Source organism: Chanos chanos, chromosome 3 (genome assembly GCF_902362185.1).
Source record: "Chanos chanos chromosome 3, fChaCha1.1, whole genome shotgun sequence".
Classification (NCBI taxonomy): Eukaryota; Metazoa; Chordata; class Actinopteri; order Gonorynchiformes; family Chanidae; genus Chanos; species Chanos chanos.
The window spans coordinates 5,035,001-5,061,277 of record NC_044497.1 but is presented as its reverse complement, the minus strand read 5'-3'; the positions used below and the strand labels follow the sequence as shown (position 1 = coordinate 5,061,277).

The 26,277-nt window shown below is 45.7% G+C and overlaps 4 protein-coding genes across 5 annotated transcripts in view; 2 read left to right on the top strand and 2 right to left on the bottom strand.

Moving 5' to 3' along the window:
* Positions 1-741: 741 nt before the first annotated feature.
* On the bottom strand, positions 742-6,806 carry usp12a (ubiquitin specific peptidase 12a). 2 transcript variants are annotated; one of them, XM_030769932.1, is made up of 9 exons: positions 6,759-6,806; positions 5,433-5,513; positions 5,076-5,289; positions 4,220-4,457; positions 3,977-4,048; positions 3,592-3,675; positions 2,249-2,446; positions 1,640-1,718; positions 742-970 (listed from the first exon to the last, which is right to left on the bottom strand). In XM_030769932.1, exons 1-9 carry the CDS (start codon positions 6,804-6,806, stop codon positions 869-871), a joined length of 1,116 nt encoding a protein of 371 aa, XP_030625792.1. In that variant the 3' UTR covers positions 742-868. The 2 variants fall into 2 exon arrangements, with proteins under 2 accessions (XP_030625792.1, XP_030625790.1); XM_030769930.1 differs by having other exon boundaries at positions 3,977-4,053; positions 4,225-4,457.
* Positions 6,807-7,501: 695 nt separating this feature from the next.
* On the top strand, positions 7,502-10,350 carry rpl21 (ribosomal protein L21). Its single transcript, XM_030769944.1, has 6 exons — positions 7,502-7,540; positions 8,252-8,330; positions 8,471-8,532; positions 8,653-8,765; positions 9,354-9,504; positions 10,226-10,350. The coding sequence occupies exons 2-6, from the start codon at positions 8,264-8,266 to the stop codon at positions 10,313-10,315; spliced, it is 483 nt and encodes a 160-aa protein (XP_030625804.1). The 5' UTR covers positions 7,502-7,540; positions 8,252-8,263; the 3' UTR covers positions 10,316-10,350.
* Positions 10,351-16,868: 6,518 nt separating this feature from the next.
* gtf3ab (general transcription factor IIIA, b) lies at positions 16,869-19,073 on the top strand. The gene is made up of 8 exons (XM_030767128.1): positions 16,869-16,985; positions 17,127-17,221; positions 17,308-17,404; positions 17,521-17,609; positions 17,694-17,767; positions 17,933-18,016; positions 18,357-18,589; positions 18,990-19,073. Exons 1-8 carry the CDS (start codon positions 16,869-16,871, stop codon positions 19,071-19,073), a joined length of 873 nt encoding a protein of 290 aa, XP_030622988.1.
* Positions 19,074-20,293: 1,220 nt separating this feature from the next.
* Positions 20,294-26,277, bottom strand: part of lnx2a (ligand of numb-protein X 2a) — a 12,209-nt gene continuing 6,225 nt past the window's right edge. Inside the window, exons 5-10 of the mRNA XM_030769921.1 lie at positions 25,380-25,760; positions 25,059-25,247; positions 24,013-24,190; positions 22,477-22,702; positions 20,985-21,143; positions 20,294-20,429 (exon numbers count right to left, since the gene is read on the bottom strand). Of these exons, the coding sequence (XP_030625781.1) occupies positions 20,294-20,429; positions 20,985-21,143; positions 22,477-22,702; positions 24,013-24,190; positions 25,059-25,247; positions 25,380-25,760 (1,269 nt within the window). The remainder of the gene's footprint in view (positions 20,430-20,984; positions 21,144-22,476; positions 22,703-24,012; positions 24,191-25,058; positions 25,248-25,379; positions 25,761-26,277) is intronic.

The following is a 26,277-nucleotide window of genomic DNA, read 5'->3' as shown; positions in this document are numbered from 1 at the left end:
GTCTGTACACGTTTATTTTCTTTTTCTTTAAAACAGAAAATGAACATTTCACAACAGGCTGTCTCGAGCAAAACCCTTACATCAACCCGCCAACACCTACAAAACAGTATCAAAAGTGCACCATAGTGTTATACATCATCTCAGGATCTATTCTTATCCACTATATTCATAATATTATCATATTTCTCATAATATTTATACAAATACCACTCTGTACAAGGTAGAAATACATAAATCGCCACGCACCATGTTTTAAGGAGCACTATACCTCTTCTCCCCCCCCTCCCCCAACCCCCTCCCCCTCGTTTCAGAACATACACACTGACTCCAAAGAGTCCATGCACAAACCTTGGTCTCATCAAAGCTGCAGGCACCGATCCTGAGGTTGTAGCTTAAGACAGAAAAGTACAATGTCATACAACCTTTCTTTCTTTCTTTCTTTTTGATCTCTCTTTTTTTTTCCTTTTTCTTTTCTTTTCTTTTTTTTTTTTTTTTAATGACGCGTCTCACGGCCCCTGCCCAGATTTAAAACCCCCGCACCGGAGACAGACGGAACCTTCCCGACGATGTACAACCTCGAATCAACGTTCAGACAACCCTGCATACTGCATCGTGTCCAACATGGTTGCCGTGGCAGTCACGGGTGGATTGGAGGGGGGGGGGGGGGGGGGGAGGTTGGTGTGGAGTGGGAGTGGGGGACCCGAACGGTAGAGGGAGAAGGAGGTGTGGGTTGGGGGGAGGGGAGAGGAGGTACAGGGAAGAGGGGCTGCAACACAGCTGCAGTGACTGCGCCAGTCTGCACTGGTGGGGATGCAGGCAGGGCTGTTTCTCCACACGGCCACTAGGGGGAGTCCCACTGTGAGCGCGCTCAGTCTCTCGACTGGTAGAACAGGATGTATCCCGACTCGGAGTTCTTGGATATATCCGACGTGAGCCCGTAGAACTCTTCAATCGCCTGTGCGTCAATTTTCTGTGGAGGGAAGTTAAAAAAACAAAACAAAACAAAACAAAACATAGTTTACCATCACATACAGTACCAGCATTTGGAAGATGCAGAAACAACAAAGTTTAAAAAAAAAAAGCACTTAAAAGTATTTATGTGAGCGTGCCCAGTAACAACACTCCTTCGTAACTCCTTTTGTTCTGATGTTACCAAAAAAATTCAAACGGGACAGAACGTGCTTAGTCAACATCAAAGAAACATCACACGCACAAACAGCTTTCCAGAGTCTGCATGAACACTGTTATTTATCCTGTTAATTAAGAGAGAAGGGTGTCGAGGAAAGAGAGAGAGAGAGAGAGAGGGAGAGAGAGCGCAGCAGAGAACTGGGACGACTTCCAGTCATTTAAATACTTGAAATACTTTTTTGACACCTCCAGGAAGTACAAAGGGTCTGCCGGCATTTTTTTTTTTTTTTTTTTACTCTTCATAATGCAAAGCGCTACCGGCTCAAACATCCTGCTTTCATCGCCTTCTTTTTAAACGCGCGTTTTGTTTCCGTTCAGAGATTAAGTGGTTCACCCTTCTGGAAGCCGCATTAAAACAAGTCACAGAGAAAAGCTATTGCCCGGAATGATGCTGTCGCACAAATCAGGACGCACGCTGCGATTCCAGGGCTGTCGTCGGCGATGTTTTTACCTCTACGATGTCGTCGTCAAAAAGCAGCCAGAAGTCGTGACTCTTCACGATGGCAATGTAGTGTCCTCTGTTTGGGCCGCTGCGAAGCAATTCAAAAAACCAATCAATCAATCAATAATCCATATAAACATCATCTTCAATGTGCAGTCCCAAAACACACGACACTGGCTCACTTACTCCTCATTAAGATTTCTCAAGAAGCAAGAGGATTATTACACTAAGCCTGAACGTGTGAAAACAGCGTGGCCGGAATCTCATCTACAAACCAGCTCTCTGGATTTCCCTCATTACATTTCAATTAACCAACTCTTAAAAAAAACAAAACAAAAAAAAAACCTCAGTCAATTATTATATGAAGTTTGTTATATCATGCTACTTTGTAAATTTGTTTGGAATGCTTTGTGATACTTTTTAACTGCACATCTTCAAACAAACGCTTGAAAGAATTACACTCATTACATTAGTGTACAAAGCTTATTACATACTCATTATGGGAAGTTGCTTTGACAAGGTATTACGTAGGAAATCAAATTCAAATTCAAATAAATATTTTCGTTATGTGATTACGTTTCCGATTACAAAAGAAACTCGACACGGCCCTGAACCGACCTCCCACAGTGCACCACCACGGCGACCAGGTCGTAAAGCCTCTCGGGATTGGTGGCGTCTCCGGAGGTGTTGAAGAGACGCAGCTCCAGGGGGAAAACCACGCGGTAGCTCAGTTTAGTGTAGCGTTGTAGCTGCTCCATGTATTTAAACCTCTTCAGGTGGAGGGCCAGGATCATGGGTAACTTTTTCACCCGCATCCTACACACACACACACACACAAACGCATACACGCACACACAAATGCACACGCACGCGCACACACACACGCGCACGCACACACACACACACACACGCACACAAGCGCATACACGCACGCACACACACACACACGCACAAACGCATACATGCACATAGGCGCGCGCGCACACACACACACACACAGAAACACATACACGCAGAAACGCACATGCAAAAATGAATGAGCCCACGAGAACCACCGGTTCTTGGTTTCTGTCTGCTTTGATACGGGTGTCTGTAAAACCCGTCCAATCAAATCACAGCTACGCCGGCGGCTCTCTTTTCTGTCATGTGGACTCTCTGTTGCATCTGTTCACTTTTTACACAAGTGACTAACGATGCTGCACTACCGTTCACCATGAGCGTTTCAACCATGAGTTGTGTTTTGTCTGATGTGGTTCGCACTTCAGTGGTTAGAGGTAACATCTCTCAGCAGAGCTGCTGTCAACCGTAACTCTAATCCCACAAACTGAATGAGAAATGACTATCACCACACGGCTCTGTTAAGACTTCACCTAAACCACGCTGGTTCTGGCAGGAGCCCTTGGTAGTGGAGCTGACCAATCAAAACCGTTATTTCTCCGTGTGAATTATCCGCGTTACGCTCACCAGTGCAATTTTCAAGTACATCCACCAATAATACCATAAAACAAACAAACAAACCCACCACAGAACACACACTTTTTTAAAGCGTAAGGTTGTGAAACTGGATATTTGGATTTGTTTTGAACAATGCCTTTGTTTCATCCAGTTATTTAAAAACTGAAAAAATAATATATAAACGTTAAGAAACAAGCGTGCTCTTCGGCCAATCAGAGACCACAGTGACTTGACTGACAGGAGAAACAGCAGGGTTTGGGTCACCCACAACCAGAACTACAGAACCCTTCTTTAAACCAAGCCCCCTACTATCACACCTGGGCAAAATAAATAAATAAATAAATAAATAAATAATAATCATTTAAAACAAGAAAGACAGCGTGGTGCCCAGAGAGTCGCCGGGCCTGGAACTGAAAAAAAAAAACAAAAACAAAAAAAAAGAGCCGTTTTGACTGACCGAAGTCTGGGCTGTGGGAGTCGAACACAGAGACATATAAACCTCTCACCTTTTGTGCGCCTCCTGCTTACTCCTACATTCCTCACAGTAGTATTTATATTCACTGCACAGGGTCTCTGTGTTACTGAAACCCCTGTTGACAAACAAGAGCGGGAACAGGATTATACATAGCGGGAGGTAACAGAAAGTCAACGGCAGAGAGAGAGAGAGAAACAGAAAGCATGTGTGTGCATGGGCGTGTGTGTGTGTGATGTGTGTGTGTGCGTGTGATGTGTGTTTCGTCAGGTGGCATCTGACCTCAGGCAGTGCGTGATTGACGTGTTCTGTTCAACGTCAACGGCAGAGAGAGAGAAACAGAAAGCGTGTGATGTGTGCGTGTGATGTGTGTGATGTGTGTGTGTGTGTGATATGTGTTTCGTCAGGTGGCGTCTGACCTCAGGCAGTGCGTGATTGACGTGTTCTGTTCAACGTCGACGGACAAATCCAAGAAGTCCTCGTCTTTGCTGCTTATCTGAGGAAAAGGAAAAGGAAAAGGGAAAAGATAAAGGAAAAGGGAAAAGGAAAAGTCCAGCAGCCCACATCAGATAGAGACATAACTGCTCAGAAACGCCAAACTGGCTAAAACAACTCTCTGGATATCAACGGCTGTGAACCGCGCTGGTGGGCGTGGCCGGGACCTTACCGTCTCGCAGGTGAGGCAGCGCGTCTCATTGGTCAGCGTGCCCTGGAAGATTTCGTGCACCCACGTGGAAGAGGGCGGGGCGCTGTTGTTGTTCTGGGAGTCGAGCGTGCCGTTGGCCAGTTTGCCGTTCTGCTTGTCTTGCTTCCTCTCTTCCTGCAGCAGGTCTGCGATGGTGTTCAGCAGGTAGTTGAGGAACTCGTGGGCATCCTGCTGCATGTAGTTATCAAACAGCTCTACAGGGGGCGACACGACAGGGGGTGAGAAAGGAGTGAACTGTCAGTACTGGACAATCCCACTTCACTGTAACATAAACTTATATATATACATATATATATATGTACATTTGCTGTAACACTGCATATTTAATACTGTACAGTACAGCTCAGTAAATTGTACAGTAAAGGTCTTAAAGTGTCTGTTTGAGTGACATTGAAGTTATTGGAGAGCTAGGATATTGCCTGCCACAGTATTGGTGCATCAGCGCCTTTTAATGAGGGCAGCAGTTTCCCCTGCCCTGTATGTTAGTGTCAGGTCCAGGCAGCGCTGGACACTGCTCTCCTTGACATAACCTTAGCTAAATCTCAAACAAACAAACAAACAAACAAAAACAAAAACCCTAAAGTATATCTTATCTGCATCTTATCCGAGTCCAAGTCTGAACCAGCTGACAAAGTCACTGTGTCACCAACCCACACACTTCTACTCCCTCTGCCGTTTTTTTTTTAAATTCCTTTTTCTTTCTTCCTTTTCATCTATTCTTCCACTCTCCCATATCACTCCCTTCGCTCTCTCCACCCTTCCTGTCCTCTTCCCCCGTTTTCCGTTTTCCTCTCTCTCTCCCGCTCTCTCACCATTCTCCTTGCGTAGTCGCGTGATGAACTTCTTGGGAGGAATGACACCCACTTTCCTTTTCTGGTTGGCAATGCTGTGGAACAGGTCCGCCAGGCAGGTGAGCAGGTTCTCTTTGCGCCGTGGCTGGCTCCTGTATGCCAGGATCTTCTCCCGAAACGGACGGCAGAAATAGAGGGCTTGCAGCACTGAGTTACAGTAGCAGGTGTTCCCAAACTGCGGGCCGGACACACACACGCACACGCACGCACACACACACACACACACACACACACACGGTCAAGAGTGCTCTGTGAGAAAATGATAAGTCCACAAACTGATGACATACGGCAAAACACCATGCAATCGCTGTCGCTTACATTGACCAATCCAAAGTAATGCTCGTTAACAGGGAACTGCTCCGAGCCAATCTCTTTCTCCAAAGCGGAGGCATTGGCGCCCTGAAACAGACAAATAAAGAGTGTCATTACTGTCTGAGCAGAGAGGAAATGAGGGAGAGAGAGAGAGAGAGAGCTCCCATCACCTGTAGCTGATCCTTTCATCTCGAGCCTGCATCAGTAGAGTAGTGATGTCTTTGAACACACTCTGAAAGGTTTGTGAGATTAGAGGGCTGTCTTTGAACGCTTATTTATTGAGGTGCTCCGCCAAATAACAACATCTCACGTATAGACGAGCGTGCCGAAACCTGCAGAGGCGAACAAAACATTTAACTCATCTGAGGGTTGCGCTCTCTGACGTAAAACCCTAAACGCCAAACAGGGGTCACAACAAACACGGTTTATACGTCACGCGACAAATTTCCTCCGGGGGCGACGAATTAACCGTAATCTTACGACACACAATAAAAACAACTATAACCAAAACCGCAGCTCACAAGCCAAGAAAGCCTCGAGATACACTCTGTCGCTACAAAAAAAAAGCTAATGTAAGCAGGCACAACTTGCCATGTTAGTATTTTAAATACAAACATGATGTCACCAGTCTGCAGTTGCCCTCAACACAGACCGTTGTTGTGTACGGACATGGAAAAAAACGCGAGCCCGAGAAAAACACTGTGCATCAAGTGGAGACTACCACACAGCGAAATAACTACAGCTCAAGAAGCACAGTGCAGTGTGTCAATCTCTCCATTATCCAGTTCATATAGTGAAAACGTTTGTATGTTACACTGTGTGTCTAAAAGAACAACGGAGCTTTATAAATCGTCTAGCCAGCAGTATTTCACAGATAGCTGTGGACTGTTGGTGATTTAATTGGTTGTTTAACTTCCATTTGCTGTAAATCGCTGGCTATGCATCTACCTTGCCAGCTAATGTTTATCGATACAGAGGTGTAGTTAGCTAGCACTCCGAGACCGCAGAGCCCTGCTTTGCGGTCACCGGGTCAAACAAATCACATACGCTCTTGCGGAACACAGAGTTGCCTGCCAAAGCATTCATAAAGAGCAGAACAGCAACAATAATGAACAGAAATGAATAATTATAATCATTAAGCAAGGCCTGTATTGCACATCTAAGGAACCCACGAAAGAGGGAAGAGACGGCTACAGCAGCGAAGGAAAACTGCCAAGCCAATGAGGCAAATAATTTCGACTACACATCTGATCAGTGCGGCAAAGCACCAGATACCTTCCAATTCACACCGTAACGCGAACTAAACTGCAGGACAACGTGCAATTTACTTACCATGGTACAAAAAGAGGCAAATTTAGAAACTGTCATTAGGATTTCCATTCGCCCAGCGCCATCTTCCACCCAATCACCGCGCGGAGGCGAGAAGGACTCCCTCGTGAGGACAGATTGCGAGTCTGGCGATGGACACTCCACTGGGTCTTAGCGCCGTAATAACTAACACCTCATCCAAGTGGACGAAAATTAGAGGCACAATTCTTTCAACTGCGAACCTCTGGACCTGGATAACAAATCTGTGCGCTAATACAATGCGCACACCTATATGAGTCAGAGTAATTTTCACTGGAACTGGTTTTTAAACCGGTAAAGAATGCCACTTCTTCATTTCTGTTTCCACTTGCAAGTTATTTTTTACAGTCTTAAACATCCCTGAGTTAAATTAAAGGCATATTCATCACAAAATCGAAATGAAATGAGAGATTTCAGAGATACAGTGAAAATTAATAAATGATATATTTTTGTGAAACAACATAATTAAATCCAATAACATAGTTACATCAACGCATTTTTCATGTATTCGTGCATTAATAGCATTTCTATCTTTTAAAAATGACAAACTCACCACAAATCATATGAAAAAGTATAATATTTAATTTGTTAATATTCAATATCTGATTTTTTTCTTTATGCAGAGCGACAATCGTTTTCAGCTGAATACTCTCTTTTTTTTTTACTCTGGCAATCTAGTTGTACTCCTAATTTGTACCTAGAAGGTTGATGCGCAGGACCTTTTCATTCTCTTTCCGCCGTACCCGCCATCTTGCGAGCAAACGGGGGTAAGAACTGCTCCTGCCTTTGTAGATTAAAACTTCAAAAATATATGGTTTTAGGGTTCAGAACGCACCATGGAGCACATAAAAGTCGTACTAAATGTTCGTGTTGTGTTTTCAAGCGTTATTTATTTTCATCGAGCAATGAAAAGTAATAGGATTCCTCCGCACAACATTCGCGTGGCTGCCCATGTGGGCCACTAGGCAGTGTCCAAGCCATGTTCCGGTGCTCGATAACGAGTTATTATAACAAATTTTTATGTCTGTTAAAAGCTTTAATTACCGATATGTTCGTCAGATGCACTGCGCATATTTCAGGGTAGTGTAATATAATGCCCGTATTTTTACGGTAGCGTATCCAACGGTAGATTATATTCTTATGTTATTTAGCTAGCCGGTTGTATAGCTGATGCTAGCGACAGTTAGCCTAAATTTACTTTAATGTCGCTGTAAATGACCAGTTTTCAGTCAGTCACATGACAAAAAGAAATTGTTAATTTGGCAGGAGTGTGTAGTGACATCTATGTCTTAGCCGTCACTCGGCATGAGTTGCATTGTTGCATCGTCAGTGGCAGGCTTGGCATCACGGTCGCCAGACGTGAAATAGGCTGGTGACAGATCTAAAATCTTGGTGGTTTTTACCGTCGTTAAGTTGCTGTGAATTGAAATGCATTGCACCATAGCTCTGTAATTAATCAACGATCGTTTATGTTTCAGTAATAAGGCAAAATGACGAACACCAGAGGCAAGAGGAGGGGGACCAGGTACATGTTCGCCAGGCCCTTCCGCAAGCATGGTGAGACTCCTACACAGTAAACACTGTTAACCTTGTACCTTCATGGCACTTTGTATAAAACAGGAGATTTTGTCTGTCTGAAGTGATATTGAGAATTAGACTTCAAACTATAACTTTTTTTTTTTTATGTTGTTTTACAGGCCCAATCCCCTTGTCCACTTACATGCGTATCTACAAGAAAGGAGATATTGTTGATATAAAGGTATGTGGTTTGTAGTAACACCCCTAATTTACTGATATGGCAATGCATTACAAATAGCCATTCAGCTGTAATAAACAACAAACAAATAAATAAACTGTTGTTTTTTGTTTTTTCTTTCAGGGCACAGGAACCATACAGAAGGGTATGCCACACAAGTGCTACCATGGCAAAACAGGACGTGTTTACAACGTTACCCAGCATGCCGTTGGCATCATTGTCAACAAGCAGGTCAAGTAAGTGAAGAACAGCAATCACTGAGGTTAATGCACAAAGCCATGGGCCAAACAGCAGAAGTCCAGACAGATTAGTTTGGACAAGGTGATAGAATCCTATATCCCAAATACGTCTATGGCTTAAATTCATTTAAGATCAGGGGCATTTAGTTTTTTTTTTTTTCTTTTTCATACCAGTTTAACATAATTTTATTGTGTAGTTTTGATATTGTCATATTATTTGACAAGTGTTATTACTTACATGTCCCAAATCGTGTGGTAAATCTCCCACGGGGTTAAGGATTTGTGACCTGTGACTGTTAGATTGGGAATATCATAGCAGGGAAAAGGTTGTGCTTATGGATGGGCATAGTGCCTACACACACATCCCTCCCCAGTTCACTTTGCCATGAGGGCTGCTGTATGCCCTACATGGTCATTCACATGGGGCAAAGCAGCTCTCCTTACACGTCCCAGCCAAACCGCGCGGTGTCTGAGCTGGGCTGGTTACCAAGGAAACATGTTAATCTCCCGGACGACCCTCAGAGGCTGTCTCTGCCCGCGTTTATAGTCAATGATGTGTGTCCTGTCTGTCTGTCTGTCTCTCAGGGGTAGGATTCTGGCCAAGAGAATCAATGTGCGCATTGAGCATGTGAAGCACTCTAAGAGCAGAGACAGCTTCCTGCAGCGCGTGAAGGAGAACGAGAGGAAGAAGGTGGAGGCCAAGCAGCAGGGCACCTGGGTGGAGCTGAAACGTCAGGTACGCACAGATGCACCCGACTCAGGTGTATACGCCACACTTTACCTGACTCAGGTGCATACACCACACATTACCTGACTCAGGTGCATACACCACACATTACCTGACTCAGAAGCCAGAAAGAGAGAGAGAAAAAAACCTGTAGCTATTAATATGGGACCTGGCTTTTCCCTGTGCTGTGTATAGATGTGATCAGTTTTTCTTTTAGCACAGAATTGTTGCGTTCTTACGATGTTTCGCTCAAAAGAAATTTGAAGATCGCAGCTGTTTGTTCTCGTGCACAAAATAAAACCCTCCCAAAACTTTCATATCTATGGTTCATATCTAATATAATGAACATCCTCAGAGGATCTGAAGAGTGTTGCCCTTAGATGTGTCGACTGATGTAAGGACAGTCGTCCTTTGATGACAAGCAAAGTTTGAACTTGAGAGTGTGTTTGGCACAACATTGTGGTGACCTTTCTCTCTGTCTCTCTCTCTCTCCTTCTCTCCCCCTCTCCTTGTCTCTCTCCGTCTCTCTCTCCCCCTCTCTCTCTCTCCCCCTCTCTCTCTCCCCCTCTCTCTCTCCCCCTCTCTCCCTCCCTCTCTCCCTCCCTCTCTCCCCCTCTCTCTCCCTCCCTCTCTCTCCCTCCCTCTCTCTCCCTCCCTCTCTCTCCCTCCCTCCCTCTCTCCCTCCCTCTCTCCCTCTCTCTCTCTCTCTCTCTCTCTTTCTCATACACAGCCTGCTCCTCCTCGTCCCGCTCACTTTGTCAGCACCAAGAAGAACACGCCCGTGCTGCTGGAGCCCATCCCCTACGAGTTCATGGCTTAAGCGTCCTGACCAATAAAATCCTTTATATGTAAAAACCCGTCTGACGGCTCAATTTTTTCTCTCACAGGCCTATCGGTCCAGAAACCCGACATGACTCAGGTTTTTTTTTTTAGAGATGGCGGAGTTGGTTACGTTATGAAATTCTTAAATGTGTTCAGAGGGCCTGGTGCCACCAGGGGAGCTTTGAATGTCGAGGGAAATTTAGGTGAGACAAGGATGCTTGAGGGTCTGTGTAAACTGTGTTAGAGAGGGTCTGTGTGTGTGTGTGTACTGTAGCTCAGTGATGATCTATCCCGTATGATCACTCTGGGAGTGACGTGAGATTAAAATCACAAATCATTTCACCGGCGAACTGAGAGCAAACAGTACATCACACTCAACCCAGTTTTCCCAGTTGTCCCAGCCCAGTCTTTATATACATTCACAGAACTTCCAGGGTTACAGCTCTGACTCTTGAGTTTAAGTGCTTTGATTTTGTGTCAGTCAACCAGCACTGACTTCTGATTGGCTAAGGAACGTACACGGCCATATCACAGGTAGAAATCAGCCACTGATTATGCGATGAGACAATAAAGCACCTTGACTCCTGCTCCAGGTTGTTAGAATGAAGTTTGGGAGTTGACCATATAAAGCATATTCCTTTAGTGACTGCCACATGCGTAGACAAGATCTGGAAGATTCTTTAATCAAGATGGAGTTCATGCAGTGACTAACCATAAGCCTCAGCTGGATAGCCATTCATTTTAGTCCAGGCCTGATCTTGGATCAGTTTTTTTCTTTTCGTCATCCTAATAATTACAACTGCATAGACTTAAAGGAACTAACTAATGCAGCGCTTTGAAGATCATGGAGACATCTGAACACAGATAAACCAGCTTAATTAGTCTACAGACATCATGACCAGGATTTCACGACAGCTGCGTCTTTCCCACGCCATCACACATCTGTTTGCACTGGAGCGCACACATTTAGTTCACTAAATAAATACGACTTTAACCTGTTGGAAAAAAGATGTGATTAACTGAGATCATCCTAATGCGAAAGGTTCCATAGAATCTTCAAACACTATTTAATTAGACTTTGAACAGAGGTAAGGGCATTTGAATGAATGTCCCAAAGCCGTTTGAGTGGGTGTCAAACATGAACATGCACTAATTCGTAGGCGTCTGCTGTGACCACATAGTAAATCTGCCACTAGAGGGCACTATTAGCTAAGTTATCTTGACGCAGATGCTTGATGTTCCAAGCACAGACACCAGATGCAGTGAAGGGGGGCCAAAACAAGTGTTCAGAGTTTACGTCAGGTAGCTGAACAGAAATATGTGTGAATGTAAAACTGTTACTCTTTTCAAACGAGGGTTTCAATTTATGCAGTGATCGCGTTGCCACCTCCTATGAGATCCAGAATAAAACGGCGATTGAGAGCATCTAAAGAACCTGGGAGCGATGACTGCGAAAAATTGCACACGCGCAGACACACAAAGGAAAAAGAAACGTCGTCCATTTACTTTTAAAGCTGCGTAATGGTTTACAGTTGAAAGGAGTAAAGAAGGGAGGTGGATTTTGTGTGGCTTCACTTTGTCTAACGCAGTGAGTCATTTACCCTGGCCCCAGTGCTGAAGGCTGTCCTGAAACATAATGAGAAAAGTAAACTAAAGCCCTGTCAAGAAGAACAGTGAGTCACTCTCGACACGACAGAAAGCAACCCAACTGAGATGGCAGTAAAACTTTCAACATGGGCTGATATCTTTGTCTGCACTTGTTGAGTAGGTGCAGACGCTGTTGTGTTCAGCTAGGGGCAGTTCATATGTGTGCGTGTGTGTGTGTGCGTGCAAGCCTGTGTGTGCGTGTGTGTGTGTGTGCGTGCGTGCAAGCCTGCGCGTGTGTGTATGGTGTGGTTCGGTGTGTGTGCGTAAGGACCACCCTACTCTATCTCACTGTGAGCTGTGTATTGAGAGAAGTATGAATGGCTGAGTGAATATCTGACAAATATGTTATCTCAGGGCTCCTCAGTGCTTTACCCAATATTTACTTCAATTAGGGCTCCGTTTACTGAGATAGGACTGCCAGCTGTGTCTGTGTGTGTGTGTCTCTCTCTCTCTCTGTGTGTGAGAGAGTGAATGGAGGTGGGGGCCAGGAGCGGTCTTGATTCAATCATCTTAACACATTAACACACATAAACTCCTGCAGGCCTACTGACCTCTAACAAATCATCGTGTACATGTATTATTAAACAGTCTATTATATGGGTTTTTTTGTAACAACTATAAAATATACAGCGGTGTTACCTCTGACAAAATGTGATCAAATATGAAATTGGTTATGTTGGCCTTTTTTTAAAAATTTTTTTTATAACACTCTCCAGTGCATCTAAATGACCTGCTCTGACTGGTGTAAATGTGCTTTTGTCCCAGTGTGTGTCCCAGGTGACAGTCTGCTAGGCTTCTGTGGGAGTCTGGGAATATGTGTGTGTGTGTGTGTGTCTTGGGACATTGTGGTGATAAGCTGCACAGGTGAGTTTATGTATGTGTGTGTGTGTGTGTGTATCTTGGGACATTGTGGTGATAAGCTGCAGAGGTGAGTTTATGTGTGTGTGTGAGAGAGAATATATGGGCTGGCCAGAGTGGTCTTCCCAACACCCTTATCCATTGTCTTCTCAGGGCAGTGGATACACTCACCTTTCCCATAATGCCTGCACTGAACGTATTTAAACGTTTGGATGAAGGTGATAAGGTCTCCTGAGGGTCGATATCAATCTAATCAATCAACAAGTGACACGCTGCCCTGGGTATTGATCCGTGGGGAGTTTGGGTGGTGTGTATGTGTGTGTGTGTGTGAATGAATCAAATACAGATAATAGCCAAGAGCAGTGAGCACCAGTTTTAACTTTAACTCTGAGGTTGCGAAGTATATCCATGGCACTTATTACATCAAACAGCATTCAGGGGGGATTTTTCTATGTGTGGACGACATCTCTCTCTCTCTCTCTCTCTCTTACGCTGGCTATAATCTGTATACCACAGATACTGAACTCTGTAGCTATGGGTTTGCTCTGTGTGAAGTTGTGGTGACGAGATGTTGGCTTTTGCATGGTCCCTGTGTTTCTCTCCTCTGGTAATTTTCCTGTGGTCACCTGGAACGGACTGAAAGATTTGTATCAGACAAAATGACTTGATTCGCTTGTTAGAGCCATGACAACTGTATGACCTGGAGTCTGGAGACGTCACTTTGGATCGTTCTTGCACAGACTCATAGATTAAGGGTCAACTCGCGTAACGGAAGACTAGCACTGCCATAAAGTCTAAGTGACTCCAGGAAAAAAATCTCGCCTCTGAACTTCTCTTGCCTCTTTTGATCTGGCTCCAGATTTCCCTGCAGTAATCAGCTAATATAGAGGACAAGGTCCAGCGTGTCCATCATCATCCCAGAACAAAAGGAGTTCATCTCTGGTCCCTGAGGGCTGGACTCCCGCTGGTTTCTACGAACACGCTTTCCAACTACGTGCGTGATTTCTCTGTGCGAAACACGTGTGTGCTTGGGTTAGACAGTCACTGTTGTGTAGCGGTCAGCTGAAACAACAATCAGTAAGGCTTCTGGACTCAAAGAGCTGACCTGAATCTTGCTAGACAATTAGGTATTAATAAGACCAATCTGTTATTTTTGACTATTTGTCTTCGCACGAGTGTGTATGTGCGTAAGTCTGTAAGTGCATGTGTGTGTGTGAGTGTGTATGTGCGTGATTCTGTAAGTGTGTGTGTGTGTGTGTGTGAGTGTTTGCATTTGAGTGTGTATGTATGTATGTGCGTTGGTACGAGTGTGTATGTGCGTGAGTCTGTAAGTGTGCGTGTGTGAGTCTGTGAGTGTGTGTGTGTATGTGTGAGTCTGTGAGTGTTTGTGTATGTGCGTGAGTCTGTAAGTGCACGTGTGTGAGTCTGTGAGTGTGCATGTGTATGTGTGAGTCTATGAGTGTTTGTGTTTGAGTGTGTGTTCTCACACACCAGAGGCTGGGATGGCGTGAAGAGCTGACTCACAGGAGTTACTGATTGAATAAAGAAAAGCAAACAGAGCCGGAGAGGAGGTGAAGAAACAGGGACCCAGGGGGGAAGTGGATAAAAGCAGTCATGCAGTATAAGGTTCTTAATCACAGCCGTTTGACACTCACAGACTGAGGCCGTCAAGCCGTGTGCCGGCGGTATCGACCTCACCTGTTACACATTAACACCCGTACCTCTGCATTTGGGACAAGCAAACAGTCGGGACAGCGCTATAGAGACATCTTCCTCAGTCTCTCTGTCTTTCTCTCTGTGTCTCTGTCTGTCTCTTCTTCTCACATCTTTTCACTTCCTGCCTCATTCTGTATGCAATCACATATTTCACTCTCTCAGTCACTCTTTCCGTATTTCTCTCTCATTTTGTGACCCCCCCCCCCCCCCCCCCCCCCCCCCCTTTGGAGATCAGGTTACCAGGAGAGCAGAGACAAGAGAGGTCACATTCGAGGGGTAGCAGAGTAAGCCTCCCCAATCCCACAATTCCCTCCTCTCTTTCTCTCTCTCTCTCTCTCTCTCCAGAGCACACAGCACTCGGTCTGTGCCTCTGTGCGGCACTGTTTGTCTTTGTGCTTGTTGGTGGTTATCAGTGCAGACCGTGGTTATAGAGATACAGAGACAGCTTTATTGATCCAAGCCCACACTGAGGGGAGGGCCAGGACAGCGTCAGACCGGATGAGGAGGAGGAGGAGGAGGAGGAGGAAGAGGAGGGGGATGAAGAGTGTAAGATCAGATAGCGGTGGGAGTTGGCTAAGGTCAGATTAATTGAAGTGGGAGGGGAACGTCAGCGAAGGGGGGTGCGGGGGCCAGGCCAACGCTCCATCAGTCAAAAGATATGGTGACCTTATTTCACTTGTTACACTGATAAAGAGCTGTTTCTTTACAGGTAGCGGTTAATAAGACTGACACATTTAGGTATGAAAATAGTACCTTGCCTTTGGCCCGAATGATTACTACTCTGAGTAATGGAATTTTTGTTTTTTATCAATACCAGGTAATTCCTTTTGTTAAATTGTGATTCGGCACTACTGTGAGGTCAGTGACATTCAGAACATTTCCCCTCCCGGTAATTCTACATTATTGAAACTAACCCACGATGCTTTGATGGGTTGAAGATGGAAGAAAGTCGTTGTGACCACAGTGGTCACCTCACAGTGGTCACCTCACAGTGGTCACCTCACCTAACGCATTCACAGTCCTTTGTCTCAAAGAGTACGACCGAACGGTTATACCAAAAATGGGTTACCATATGAGGCCCAAACATTCGTCAGAACATCGGTGAACCTGCCATTCCGTGGCATTAAAAACAATTTGCATACAATATTCTCCTACTGGAACAACCTGCAGACTGTGTTGTTGTACACTATTGTGGGCTACGTTTGGGTTAATCCCGTTTAAGCCTTTTATTCCGTGCAAATACGATACGATGAATAAGCATAGTTGTAAATTAATAGAAAGTGTTATCCACCCTAATTAATTTTGATCTAGACATTTATGAGACTATGGAAAACAATCGTTGCACTTCATATGTATCTGATGAGATTTTCCAACCTCTGTGCGCCACCTCTACGCAACACACCTGTAACAACCAGAACCGGTTGTGTAAAGGAATGATGTTTTAAAAAAAAAAGAAATCTGTGCTTGCCGCTAATAAAAGTTTGAGATAAGCATAATCGCGTTGTGACGGCAGCGCACTGGGAGTTGCGGATTGTAGTAGTTGTAAATCACAGGTATCGGGGACCGGTGCCCAGCGGCTGATAAAACCATGATTAGGGTAGTAAATTCCACGTGTGTGCTATGACGAATGGCAACAGTAAGTTATTCAGACGCTTACTTTGAGAAACACAAGGCCAGGAGCCTCTGTGACAGCTTTATACCAGCATCAATCTTCAGCAAACAATACTGAGACCTTCATCCCCAAATGACGCGTCCAGTCTAGGCTGAGAGAACGCAGCATTGGTTCCATCTCGATTAGTGCGATATAACACACGACGTTTATCAAAACATAATTTCCTCGAAAATGGATGATTATATCATAACCTTTGACATCAAACGGTACGCCTTACAATAAAAAGTGCCTTTTTTTTCTTTAAATACACATCTTATCTATTTTTCCCCATCTCATCACATCATCGGCACGTTTGTATTTCGGCAAACAGAAAGCCACACCTATCGGATTAGTTGACAAAATTTGAGGCAGGAATGAGCCATGTAGAGTAAAATTACTCAAGTAATACCATCATGTTTTTTTAATTCCCCTGCTGTTGTGAATAAGAACATGAAGAAACTTGAGAAATTGCGCCACGTAATGCTTTAGACCCATGAATATGGAATTTGACCGTTTGTGCGAGTTGCTTGTTCTCATATAATTTCTAATGGTTTATTCCAATGACTATATATACCAGTAGCAACAACTCGGAAATTGTAGGCCGAAAAACCGACCTGCCGTAGGAGACTGCACTGTAGAGTAGTCAGTGACCTAATTTGAACGTTGTTGTCTCACCAAGATGGGCGAATGTTTTCAAGACACAAATAAAAAATTCATTTGTTCTTTTTTCAATTGTAAAGCTTCGTTTTCGAAGTCATGGAAACTCGAAGCTCACCTTTGCAAACACACGGGACTGGTAAGTGCCTCCATCAGTTCTCAAGGAGACGAACATGTACCGTTTACGTTAGCATAAACAACTGGTAAACCATGACGCACGTCTCAGCGACGCGCTGCTGTAATTTACTTGTATTTGTTATCATGGTGCCGGACTATCCAGAAGCCGTTTTCTTGTGAGCGTTGTGATAAGAGCTTTTGTACCCGTTACCAACTCACCCGCCATCAGTTCATCCACAGCGGAGACAAACCTTACTTGTAAGTCCATATTCTCGAAACTAAACTTGACCCGATTCTGTACGTGCAGGATTTTAATTATGCTCATCACTTCCCATGATATTCAGGTGTTCAGTTGAAGGATGTTCAGAATCGTTTGCCACCAACGGCAGTCTGAAAAACCACGTAGCTCGCGTGCACCAGAACAAAGAGAAGCAGTACGTGGTAAGTCCCCGTGCCAACCGCTCTAGCGCAGTGGCATGTGCAGCTGAATATGTGTTTTGAAATGAGACCGCTCTCCGCTTCTGTTTTATTTACCGGGGTTTTTTTTCTTTCTTCAGTGTGACTATGAAGGTTGTGGCAAAGAGTTCCACAAGAATAAACAACTGAAGGACCACAAATGCACACACGCTAATCAGCTCCACTTTGTGTGAGGAAAACAGACTTCCCTGCTCTCAAGCATACACGGTACTGCAGAAAGCCTGGGAAATAATTAAGTGCTGTCTGTTAACAGGTGTAACTCTGAGGGTTGTCAGAAGAAATTTCCAGCTCTTTCAAATCTGAAACGACATGAGAAGGTCCATGAAGGTTGGATATCCACCCCCTTCTTTTCCTGAAACCTTTCTGCGAAAGGCTCCCTCCACCAATCACTTACTCTATCCTTTCTTACAGACCTTAAGTAACCTTGCTTACATTCAGAGTGTAATCCTGATGCAGATACCCAAATGGTCTGTGTGTGTCTCTCTGTCTTAGGTTACCTGTGTGTGGAGGAAGGATGCTCCTTCCGGGGGAAAACCTGGACTGACTATCAGAGACACAGAAGAGCAGAGCACAGAGGTATACCAGCTCTTCTCCTCTCTGACCCTGATTTTTTTACTGTCCTCGCGAGTCACGCTGGGTAAGGTACAGTCCATGCTCTCGACTCTGTCCCCCACCTCACCCTGTCCTGTTCCCAGCGTGGGAAAACCAACCTACTGTGCCTGGAAAAAGGGCCGCTGCAGATGCTGTAAGTGGAAATACGAAAGTCTGGTGCTCCTGAAACCAGAGTTTCGTTTTTTTCCATTGGCTCAGCACTCTGAGGGCACACAGGCTAAGGCAGCTTGGATATATATAAATTGTCTCATGAATGAAGTGAGGAAACCCTGCCTTTTTTTTTTTTTGGTCTGTCTCTTTACAGCGAACTTGCCGTGTGACGGTTGTAAGAAGGTTTTCCACGAACCCTGGTTCCTGAAGAAACACCAAGAGCTCGTTCACTCCGGAGAGAGAAGGGCGTTCAGGTGTCCCAAAGAAGGATGTAAGAAGACATACACCACGCGCTTCAACCTGGAGAGCCACATTTTGACTTTCCACGAGGGCAAGAGGCCATTCACCTGCTCTCATGTTAACTGTAATAAAACGTTTGCGATGGAGGTGAGTTTGTCATGGTAGTTGGACTCTGGGTGGATGAGGGGGGAGGGGCTTTCTGAAGGGTACCTTAATGACTTGAAGCTAATTGAGTGATCTTGCTGGGGGGGCTTCATTCTCCCAGCAAAACAATGTCATCGGGCTCTTCTATTAGGACGTTTACCACTTACTGAGTTTTCACTAAACCTGCTTTCTGAAATACCCCCTCCTGCTCTTCATGTTAAACTTGACTGAACCTTGGAGTTGACTCCCAATCTAGATGTGTTTTGATGTTAACTCGGTGTGCGTCTTGTTGGCCAAACTGTACATCTGACTCAATACCGGGTTGGCATTGAGTTAAACTTGACTTATCTTAACAAGATGAATAGATGTCTGCAGTAAAATAAATACATTTCATTGTCTCTAGGAAAGCCTGCAGAGGCATGCTGTGGTCCATGACCCACAGAGGAAAAAACTGCAGGTAAGGTCTAGGAATCTGCTGACGTCATGACTGACTGACTGACTGATTTCATAGACTCACCATAAAGGTTTAAGAGTTTAAAAAAAAAAAAGTATGGACTTCTATGTTTATCTACAGAAGAAAAACCAGCCAAAGCGGAACCAGAGCCGTCCTGTCAAGACTGGGATCTCTGAACTTGTTGCCAATCTGAAGAAGGTCACCTTAAGTGAGCCCAAGCCACGGAAGCCCAAACATTGACGACGGGCCCTGTTCTGTTTTTGTTTTGCTTTATTTTGTTTGTTTGTTTGTTGTTCAGTTTCCTTCAGTTTGATTATGAGTTGGATCAATACCACTTCATGAATTAAACCAGCACTAGGATGCATCTGGGGGTTTTTTTTTTTTTTTTTGAGTGTCACAATCTGTGGCAGATGTTTCTCTCCCACGCTTCAACGGAGCGCCCGCCACATGAGCCGATTCGATGATTTCTGAAAGGGAAGTGCTACGTGCTACCCTGTGTTTTTTAGTAATGTGAGATTTCATTAGGTCCTTCTGTTGAGGTTTTCAGAGTGGTCTGTTTTTTTTTTTTTTTTTTAAAGGGAGATCGCTCGCTTTAATCAGGGCAGCCTGTTCAGCCGCTCAGACATAGGATGGGTTGTTACATAAGTCAACCAATGACCTGTTTATAATTAACCAAATTCTCTGCCCCACACACACACACACACACACACTCAGTCAGCCAGGCCTCTTTTTTTTTTTTTTTGTCCTGAAAGACTTTATTTTATGAAACGGCTTTTCACATAGATGTTCTTGGCTATTTTATGAAACAGTGCTTCATGTAGACATTTATTTTTCTCTCTCTCTCTCACACTCGCACACACTTGCTCTCACTCATAGCTACGTTCATATACGGGGCGTGTGTGTGTGTGTGTGTATATATCTGTATGTAAAACCCCAGCAGAGTGGTCGTCATCATCGTCATGGTGATTAGGAGACCTTAAGGCTGCTCTCTGGGTGGGCGGGGCCTCAGGCAGGGAGGGCATGGCAGAATTTCTAAGGCCTGGAATATTCAGCATTCAGTGAAGCATTCAAGCTCCCGAGGGCCTCAATTAGTGTGTCTCCATGTTAGGGACACAAAAACAGGACCATCTTTAAAAAAAAAAAAAAAAAAAAAAAAAAAAAAAATTCAAATAAAAAAAAAAATACACACACACACACAACTCAAATTCGGGTGTAGAGTCTGAGGTGAGATGTGGTGGCTGTTGAGTGCCAGTCTATGCCAGGCTGCCAGGCCAGGACACCACAGTGAGTGCCACCCTGCTCCGCTGTTCCTTCAGCATGGGCACCAGGGCAGAATGGGTCATGCCGGCTGTGGGCAAGCCGTTCACGGCCACGATCATGTCCCCACACCTGGAGGCGGGGACGAGAAGTTACGTCGCTGTCGTTTGACGTGACAGACCAGATCTACCAGTGACGGCTCTTGACCATCAAACTGAACAAAGGACGTAGGTGTAAAGCAGGGGTCTCAAACTCCGGTCCTGGAGGGCCGGGGTCCTGCTGTTTTTCTTATAGATCAACTAAATAGAATCTCTGATTGGCTGAAAGGTGTCCACACCTGTTTTCAAGGTGAAAATCAACAGGTGACTAAGAGGTGAAAACAAAAATCAGCAGGACCCCGGCCCTCCAGGACCGGAGTTTGACACCCCTGATATAAAGAAATGCTTTTACCTATCAAAAGCACTGTTAACTGATTTCTATTATTTAACCTATAACTGACTCGGGTAATTTATGTTAAGATGAATATTCTCTATATAACTCTTCTGACTATGCATCTCTCCACAATAAACTTGTGCTGTGTATTAGTTTTCAAACAAAGTTAACCGTGTCTTTGAAAGCGCACGCGGACGCACACACACGCACGTCTTAAAAAGATGAATGATTCCGAGAGGTCATGAATCGACTCACTTCAGTCTGCCGTCGTAGTAAGCAGGTGTTCCGAGGACGATGGTTTTGATGAAGAATGCTTGGTTGCTATGGTTTTCCTCGTAACCCCCGACGATACTGAAGCCCCAGCTGCCAGGGTGACTTCTACGCAGAACAATCTCGTGACTGCTGTGGAGATAGCTGAGAGAGAGAGAGAGAGACAGAGAAACACAGAGAGAGAGGGAGAGAGAGAAAGAGACAGAGAAACACAGAGAGAGAGGGAGAGAGAGAGATGGATTGAGAGAGTGAAACGGTGAAATGCGGCAATAACCAGAAAAGGAGAGGAGAAACAGTGTGGCATTACATAGGAGAAAAGTTTACCATGAAGAGCACAGACAAAGAGACAGACAGAAGAGAGACAGACACAGCAGAGAGACAGACAGAAGAGAGACAGACACAGCAGAGAGACAGACAGAAGAGAGCTGAACGTGTAGACAGAGGAAGAAAGAGGGATGAAAAAGGAGATCTTCGCCAAATCTCAGCGAGGAGGAGGAGGACAGAAGGGCGTTGAGGAGGAGAGGATATTGAAGGAGAGACAGAGAGAGATAGGGAGGAATAGAGTGAATGAGAGAGGGCGGGGGTGGAGGGGGGCCCAGACGGGTTCAGACTGAATGGGCTCTGTGTACCGATCTCTTTGGGCTGAACTGGGGAGATAGAGTGATGTCGCCACGCTTAGCCCCGGGCCGTTAATCTACACAGCTGCTGTTGTTTACACCAAATCCAACGTCCAAAACAACCAGCAAAAAAAAACAAACAAACAGATAATCCCAATTTGCTGTCACCATCTCGTAGCAGAGACACATGAATGAGGCACCCACTGTCACCTTTTGCCCTCTTCAAACATTTTAATCTCATTCAATCCCTGTATTCCCTTATCCTTAACTCACAGACGAGACTATGAATGGAGTGAGACTTAAAAAAAAACAAAAAAACACAGGAGACAGGGGGAGCCGAGCCCTGATTGGCTGAAGCACATATTTAACTTTAACTGATTCAGAGTTTTCGGATCAGCATCAGACAAGGTCAGAATGCTATTTCGGATCCTCCCCACGGGCCAATTATTCCAGCCCAAAAAAGACGGTACGCTCTAACAAACCTGCCTGTGAGGGGTGCTTCTCTGTTATTGCCGCTGTGTCCCGACACACCGAGAGACAAACTCTCCTTCTCTGCCAGCGGTTCCTAATTAATTTGGTTCTGTTACAAGTACACTGTACGCAGCCTTCAGTTTTCACGTGTATCCACCAGTAGCTGTGTAGCTGAATTTCATTTCGGGCGTAACTGTTTGTAGTGCAATCTCACGTTGATCATTAGTAATGTTTGTAGCTCTGGTTTGCAGTTATAGTGTTGTATTTACAGGCTGAACTATGGTCATAGTTCAATCTTGTATCAACTAGTAACGACAATAATTCTATCTGGCATTAACTATTAGTGTACACAGTTCAGTCGAAAGTCAAGTCGATCAGGTCAGCCTCACCTCGGAAGGCCAAGCCACATGACCCAAGACGGGGACCAGCTGGAATCGTAGTCATTGTCGTGGGGGGGCAGGAGCTCCTCTCCCTGGGGTGACTCGTCCTCCATGGTCACCTCCAAAACCCTCAGCTGGACGGAGCAGCACGTGGCGCTGGACTTCAGTGTGCCCACTGCCTCACTGTGGCTCAGGTAGGTCAGGTCCTGACCGTTAATACTCAACAATACATCACCTGGGCACAGAAAGGACAGAGAGAGAGAGAGAAAGTGAGAGAGAAAGAGAGAAAGAAAGAAAGAGAGAGAGAGAAAGAAAGAAAGAAAGAAAGAAAGAAAGAGAGAAAGAAAGAAAGAAAGAGAGAGGGAGAGAGAGAGAGGGAGAGAAAGAGAGAGAGGGAAAGAAAGAGAGAGAGAAAGTCAACACGATGCTGTGTGAACACACACTCAAGTCCAAACTTAGCCTGTAGTCAAAGGACGACTGTCCTTACATCACTCGACACATCTAAGGGCAACACTCTTCACATCCCCTGAGGATGTTCATTATATTAGATATGAACCATAGATATGAAAGTTTAAGGTGGATTTTGTGCATAGGAACAAACAGCTGTGATACAGAGGTTAGTATGAAAGTCCTCTCAAGCCTGATGAGCTAATCTAACCACTTAACACAACAGAGCACTCACTGTCAAATCACAGGGCGGGTCAGGTATCTGACAGAAAGGTAACATTTTATAAACAGGGCTCCACCAAAGACCCTGTGGAGGCAATCCTGCTCTAACTGCAGAAGTACAGCAGTAGGTATGGACATCTATATACACAACACAGAGAAAAGCCAGGTCCCATATTAATAGCAGTTTTACCGTTTTTTTTTCTCAAATCTCTCTTGCTCTGGAGAGAGAGGTACGCTTAACACAAGCGAAACGAAAACTTGAACCGGTCAGGCTGAACAAATGAACGCATCCAAAACACTGGAGGCGAATGAATACTCAAACACAAACAGAAAAAACTACAAGAGAGAGGTACCAGGGCCCAGAGCTCTGCCTGACTGCCTGTATAAAGATCTTAGTTACACACTCAAAGGAGTCTAGCGCTGGTATTGTTCACAGGCCAGAACACTCCACACAAGCAAATGCCTCAGAGTGACAAACTACCAAGTAACTGACCCTGAGTCAGCCACAGACCACAACTGACCCTGAGTCAGCCACAGACCACAACTGACCCTGAGTCAGCCACAAGCCACAACTGACCCTGAGTCAGCCACAGACCACAACTGACCCTGAGTCAGCCGCAGACCACAACTGACCCTGAGTCAGCCACAGGCCACAACTGACCCTGAGTCAGCACCAAGCCACCACTGACCCTGAGTCAGTCACAGGCCACAACTGACCCTGAGTCAGCCACAGACCACAACTGACCCTGAGTCAGCCACAGACCACAGCTCCTCTGAGCACTTAGCCCTGTGAGATACTCTGCATGGTGACACAGGGTGAGAAAAGGGAGAAACCAGTCGTGACAAAGCTGCTGTATGGGATGGTGTTACTCTCACCTCGTTTGATGCGGCCGTCCCGTGACAGACAGCCGTGGGGTTGGACGCTCGTCACAAAGATTGGCAGTTCTCCGCTCTTACTGCCCCGCCCCCCTGCCACCGTCATGCCCAAAGATTCATGGGGCTCCTTTTTAACAGTGATGTGTTTCTCCTTACAGGTCACACACTGAGAGAGATCCTACAGCACACACACGCACACACACGCACACACACGCACACACACGCACACACACAATCAGAGTTTAAATCTCATATATCTATCTATCTATCTATCTATCTATCTATCTATCTATCTATCTATGTCCTTTTTTGTCTTGCTTAACATAGACTTTCAGCTTTAACTGTTTACGCAAAATGGTATTCAATACTGTACCCAACAGCAGAGCTATTCACAAACCAACAAGTCTCCAGAAAATACACACACACACACACACACACACACACACACACACACACAGCCCATCAGAGAGGCAGTGTATGAAACCCTCTCTCAGAGGCCCGGCTGAAGTGAAGGTGTCAGTGGTAAAAAGTGGTGTGCCGTCAGTGAGATGGATCTGCTGGGCTTTAATCCCTTTAATGGGACGGACTCCAGCCTCAGCCATCAGCAGCTCTCAAACCCTATAAGCGCTCTGTTCATTGATCCATCTAGCAGGAGTAATTAAGACTGTGGATAGCATTAAAAAAAAAAAACCCTCACAAAGCAAATCTGGAACACCAGAGACGCTCCTTAGCTCTGTACATCAGAGTTACACACACACACACACACACACTCACACACACGCACACACGCGCATGCACACGCACGCACACACACGCACACGCACGCACACACACACGCACGCACGCACGCACACACGCGCATGCACACGCACGCACACACACACACGCACACACGCGCATGCACACGCACGCACACACACGCACACGCACGCACACACACGCACACACATGCACGCACACGCGCGCACGCACGCACACACACACGCACGCACGTGCACACACACACACACACGCACACACACACACACTGCCTGGCGTATACACACTCTGTGGGTGGTGGACCGGGCCAGTAGGAGACTGGGAACCGGACTGGGGGCTGCCGTATGGGAAGTGGGCGGGATGTGGGTGTGGTCATGGCACCAGCTGTCTCTGATTGAGTTCGAAGTGGGCGGCACGGGCGTGGCGGTTTGCTTGCCGGGCCGGCCAATCAGCAGACTGACTCTCTCTCCGCTGGCCTGATGGAGAGACAGCAGAGGATGAATTTGATGAACGGAACGAACGAAATAACATCCGTCCGTCTGTGTGTGCTCTCCCACACAGACGCAGACTCCCTCCTCCTCCTCCTCCTCCGAGACGTGAACGTGTACCTGTATGATCTGCGCGGCCTGCTCCGGCGTGCCGTGTCGGAGGTCGTGTTCGTTGACGGCCAGCACCCTGTCGTTACTGCACAGACGCCCGTCCTTGGCGGCCAGTCCGCCCTCCAGCAGGTCCAAGACGAACACGCCCGCCTCGTCCGTCCTCCGCACCAGCTTGATGCCCAGCTGTTCCGACGAGTCCCGCTTGTGCAGGGTGATGCGCAGGCTGGCGGGGCTGCCGTCGGGGGAGGCGGGCACCGGGGGCGGGGCCACGGCGGGACGGGCGGCGCAGCGACGCTCCCTCAGCACCGTCAGCTGCAGCGTGGCACACGGGCGTGCCAGCGTGGAGCGGGCAAAGTTATGGGGCACGTTACTGATGTCCACATTGTTCACCTGAACATAGACAGTACACAGAGGGAGGTAAATGGATAGATAGAAAGACAGACAGACAGGAAGACAGACAGACAGGCAGACAGACAGATAGATAGATAGATAGATAGATAGATAGATAGATAGATAGATAGATAGATAGATAGATAGATAGATAGTGCAGGGAGGTAAATGGATAGATAGACAGAAAGATATACAGATAGAAAGACAGGCAGACAGACAAGCAGACAGGGAGACAGACAGGCAGGCAGACAGGCAGACGAATAGACAGATAGATAGATAGATAGATAGATAGATAGATAGATAGATAGATAAATAGATAGATAGATAGATAGAGAGTAATACACTGAGTATATGAGTGGATGGATGGAAGGATGGTTTTAGGACATACGAACACACAGACAGCCAGAAGAGACAGAAGAGTAATACACTGAGTATATGAGTGAATGGATGGATGGATGGATGGATATGGTCAGGATATTTAGATAAGTATGTTAATGCATAGGCAGACAAGTCAATC